At 46.9% G+C, this 1869-nt stretch overlaps 1 protein-coding gene across 1 annotated transcript in view; it reads left to right on the top strand.

Annotated features, from left to right (window-relative positions):
* SLC7A3 (solute carrier family 7 (cationic amino acid transporter, y+ system), member 3) overlaps positions 1–1695 on the top strand; it is a 4288-nt gene extending 2593 nt beyond the window's left edge. Inside the window, exons 6-11 of the mRNA XM_010832113.1 lie at positions 1–87; positions 179–281; positions 521–687; positions 827–993; positions 1324–1432; positions 1565–1695. Of these exons, the coding sequence (XP_010830415.1) occupies positions 1–87; positions 179–281; positions 521–687; positions 827–993; positions 1324–1432; positions 1565–1695 (764 nt within the window). The remainder of the gene's footprint in view (positions 88–178; positions 282–520; positions 688–826; positions 994–1323; positions 1433–1564) is intronic.
* The last annotated feature ends 174 nt before the right edge of the window (positions 1696–1869 follow it).

Genomic DNA, 1869 nt, shown 5'->3' with positions numbered 1-1869 from the left:
ATGGCCTCCTGTTTCGTGGCCTTGCCCGGATCCACACCAGCACACACACTCCCATCGTGGCCACTGTGGTCTCTGGCATTATTGCAGGTGAAAACTCTTTGCCATTCCCTTTGTTATTTCACCAACTCCCTTCACTTTGCTCTTGCCTTAGCTCATGTTTTCTGCCCATCAATTTCAGCATTCATGGCATTCCTCTTTGAACTCACTGATCTGGTGGACCTCATGTCAATTGGGACCCTGCTTGCTTATTCCCTGGTGGCTATTTGTGTTCTTATCCTCAGGTGAGGCTCCTTTCCTCTGCATACTGTCGTTTGGGTTTTAATTCTTAGATGAGGAGTGATAGGGATCTGCTTCTCTTTCCCTCTCTCTGCCTTCATCATTCTGACTCTCCTCGAGGAGTATGGCTATCCCTCCCTGCCAAAAAATGCGACTACCCTTAGTGGTGATGAGGAAGGTTAAGCTGCCTGGGAGAAGATGGTTAAGGGTTGTTTTTAATACTCCCATCTTCCTCTTGCCTCAGGTATCAGCCTGACCGGGAGATGAGGAATGAGGAAGATGAAGTGGAGTTGCAGGAGGAGAAGATCCCTGAAGCAGAGAAACTGACCCTACAGGGACTATTTTGTCCATTCAACTCCATCCCCACTCCAGTCTCTGGCCAAGTTGTCTATGTTTGTTCCTCACTGCTTGGTGAGCATTGGAATTTTTCTCTTGAGTCAGCATGATGTGAACTGGAGAGAGGGTGGCTCTCCTTAGAATGGGGTGCCTAATGTTTTAACATATTGCTCTCAAGAACTGGTTTTGATGCTTTTCAACTTGACTCTTGAAGCTCTGCTGCTGAGTGTCCTTTGCCTAGTACTGGCCCAGTGGTCCATTCCACTGCTTTCTGGAGACCCAGTGTGGATTGCAGTGGTTGTGCTGCTCCTGATGCTCATTGCTGGGATCACTGGAGTCATCTGGAGACAGCCACAGAGCTCCGCTGAACTTCACTTTAAGGTAAATGACCTCTTCTTTCCCCGCAACTAACCCATGTTGGAAGAATAGGTTCTAGAAACCTCACAGTCTCACATATTCTTTCACTGGACAAGAAGGGAAAGATATAGGAGATACCTAGGCTGAAACATCTTATCTGATGCTTATTTCTTTCCTGTTCCATTCCCCCAGACTCTGCATATTCTTTAGTCCCATATGAGGTACACTACATGAGCAGGCACTGAAACACATAGCATGAGTAGGAGTCAGACTCTCCCTTTCCTGGTTAAAAAAGGTTAGGAATCTCGTCTATCTTACCTCGTGGTCTGTACAAAGATTTTGCTTTGTTCCCAGGTACCTGCTTTGCCCTTTCTTCCACTAATGAGCATCTTTGTGAATATTTACCTTATGATGCAGATGACAGCTGGCACCTGGGCCCGATTTGGGGTCTGGATGCTGATTGGTAGGTATTCTTGGGAAGAGTAGGCCTCTTGGGTCCTATCCCACCTCCTTTCTTTCTTGGTCTCAAGTAGGAGTCATATTAAGCCTTTGCAGACCACTATTTCTCTACCTCACAGCTACCTTTTCCCACTAGGATTTGCTATCTACTTCGGCTATGGGATGCAGCACAGCCTGGAAGAGGTTAAGAGTGACCAACCCTCACTCAAGTCTAGGGCCAGAACTGTAGATTTGGACCTCAGCAGTGCCTGTGTGCATTCGATTTGACATCATCACACCTGAATGCTGTCTGGTCTCCCTGCACAATAATGGAGTGTACTCCTGACCACACTGAGCTAGGCTTCCCATGGGATGTTGGTGGGGGAACACAGACAGAGCTCTGTATTTATTGTGGAGTCAAGGATGTGTCTTTGCTGTTTCTCATCTTTTTTTTTTTTTTTC

The sequence above is a fragment of the Bison bison genome, unplaced genomic scaffold, assembly GCF_000754665.1.
Source record: "Bison bison bison isolate TAMUID 2011002044 unplaced genomic scaffold, Bison_UMD1.0 scf7180017864537, whole genome shotgun sequence".
Lineage (NCBI taxonomy): Eukaryota > Metazoa > Chordata > Mammalia > Artiodactyla > Bovidae > Bison > Bison bison.
Note: the sequence above shows the minus strand (reverse complement) of the source record. Positions and strands in the feature narration are given on the sequence as shown.